Source organism: Austrofundulus limnaeus, unplaced genomic scaffold (assembly GCF_001266775.1).
Source record: "Austrofundulus limnaeus strain Quisiro unplaced genomic scaffold, Austrofundulus_limnaeus-1.0 Scaffold827, whole genome shotgun sequence".
NCBI classification, from domain to species: domain Eukaryota; kingdom Metazoa; phylum Chordata; class Actinopteri; order Cyprinodontiformes; family Rivulidae; genus Austrofundulus; species Austrofundulus limnaeus.
In genome coordinates, this window is record NW_013953229.1 from 82,552 (window position 1) to 85,044 (window position 2,493).

A 2,493-nucleotide genomic window follows, 5' to 3' on the forward strand; every position below is an offset into this window, starting at 1 on the left:
ATCCGGTTTTAATCCGGTTTTAATCCGGTTTTAATCCGGACCCAGAGAACCTGCAGGTCCTCCGGATCATCAGGTCCAGATGTGGTTCAGGTGGAGGACCGCAGGTCTTGTCCTCTGTCCGCGCGCCCGCCTCACAGGCCCTCCGCGAGCCGGTGTGGTCCGACCTGCGCGGCCTTTGTTTAAGTAACCCCTGAGACCCCCTGAGACCCCCCTCAGTCAAAGCCCTGCTGGAGGAAATGAGGCGCGGAGCTGTTTTTCTTTATTTCTGAATGAATAACCCGTGAAGGCTGACAGGAGGAAAACCTGAAAAACTCTTCAGAATAAAAATCATTTAAATCTCATTAAATCTAAATAAAAAATCTGCATTTATTTTAAACTTTTAAGGAAGAATTTAACTCACTTCCGGTGCAGATATTTTATGAAACGCGCCTCATTAATGAGTGGAAATAAATTAAAACTCAAATTAATTATAAATTCAAATATTTATTGGAACAAATAAATAATTTTAATCAGATATTTTTTGGACATTTTCATAATTTAAAATGAAATGTAATAAATCTGATTAATGCCTGTTTTGTCCTGAGAACTGAAATCTCGGTCCGGTTCCGGTTCTGGTACCTGAGATGTCGGAGTGGTCCCTGCCGTTCTGATGGAGGTAACTCTGCTCCAGGGAGTAGTGGGACACACCGGAGTGCAGGCCGGAGGCCGCCGGGCTGCTGGAGGCCAGAGGCTGCTGTTTGATGTAGGGGGGCCCGCCGGAGGACGCCCAGTGCGCGGACGTGCCCGCGTACGGGGAGTGTCCGTCCAGCGCGCTGGCCATGGCGGGGGAGGACGGGACCGGGCTGCTGCTGCTGTCCGGCCCGTAGTCTCCGCTCGGCGGCACCGGACAGCTCGCCATGTAGGTGGAGCCGGGGCTCGGGGACATGTGGGGGACGTGGTGGTCGTACCCCGCCGCCATGGAGCTGCTCATCATGTCCAGGTTGTAGCTGTTCCCGTGACAGGCCAGGCTGGAGGGGGGCTGGAAGTCGAAGCTCTGCGGGAGGATGGAGGTCCCGAAGCCGATCCCGTTCATCATCCGGTACATGGGCTTCAGGGCCTGGCACTTCCTCCTGAAGCCGCGGGGTCTGCGCCGGAACGAGCCCTCCTCGAACATGAACTCGCTGCCCGGGTCGATGGTCCAGTAGTGGCCCTTCCCGGGCCGGCCCAGGCCTTTGGGCAGCTTGATGAAGCACTCGTTGAGCGAGAGGTTGTGCCGGACCGAGTTCTTCCAGCCCTGATAGGAGCCCCTGAAGAACGGGAAGCGGGCCTGCAGGAACTGGTAGATCTCGCTGAGGGTCAGCCTCTTGGTCGGGGAGCTCTGGATGGCCATGACGATGAGGGCGATGTAGGAGTAGGGGGGCTTCTCCGGCCGCCTCAGACCCGAGCTCGCCTTCTTCCCTTTGACGCCCGCGGACGAGCTCTCCGCGGCGGCCTGCGAGCTGAGCATGGCGGGGTGCAGGACTCCGGACCCCGGGCTGGATCTGAGCGGAGGGTCCAGCTGCTGCTGAGGGGTCTCTGTAGTCATSTCAGCTCTGACGCACAGCCGCGTGGACAGAGAGAGAGAGAGGAATAACCGCCGAGACCCAGCGAGTGGTCCCCAGAACCCTGAGCGCAAAATGGAGAGGAGTCTGTCTCCAGTTACGCACGAAGGTCCCGTTACGCACCGAGCTCCTTTTGACGCACAGCGGGTACGCACTGACAGAGAGAGGAAGAGGAAGGGAGAGTGATGGAGGAGGAGGAGGGGGGGGGCTGGTTATCCACTGCAGACTGAGTGTCCGGGGCTGTAGCTGGACCCTCCGTGGGGTGGGCTCCTCTGGGTGTCACGCGGGCGCTAAGTGGCGCTGTGTGACGCGCGAGGCCACCGAGCGCCTTGGAGGAAATCGGTGGGACTTTTTTTCTGCGCGCAGGAGTCCAGAGAAACAAAAGTCGACCACCTATCATTTCATAAATCTTCCCTCCCTCTGCACCCCCCCCCCACACACACACACACACTCACACACACACACACTCACACACACACACACCGTTTCTCATCTCATGCGCCAACAAATCTCACAGAAATCAGTGACGAAGTCCCCCTCCTCCTCTCCAAATCTGGACCAGGTCCACTTACGGCTCCCCCCTCCCCCCCTCCCTCAGCTCAGACAACACGCAATTAGCTCATCCATCAAACCTTCAGTCTCCAATCAACGCGCTCCACTTTTTCTACACTGACTTCAGCTCGATGTGGAACAAAAATATAAACATAAAAAGTAAAAAAAAAACTCAATAAAAAAAAATCCAACTTTTGATGCTTTGATTTTTCCCGCGCTGCTTTTTCTTCTTTCTGCAACACAAACAACTTGTTTCATTATTTCTGCTCTTATTTCCTCCCGAACTGGTCCAGAAGAAAACAAACCGCAGCGGTGCCGGTGTGTGAGGTGCTGCTGGTCTGCAGTGTGTGTGTGTGTGTGT

At 55.4% G+C, this 2,493-nt stretch overlaps 1 protein-coding gene across 1 annotated transcript; it reads right to left on the reverse strand.

Annotated features, from left to right (window-relative positions):
* Positions 1-618: 618 nt before the first annotated feature.
* On the reverse strand, positions 619-1,775 carry LOC106532755 (forkhead box protein F2; the record flags this gene model as incomplete). Its single annotated transcript, XM_014028881.1, is given in 1 exon segment — positions 619-1,775. A coding segment is annotated over 1 exon segment (946 nt), but the record flags the coding sequence as incomplete, so codon positions are not given.
* Positions 1,776-2,493: the final 718 nt, after the last annotated feature.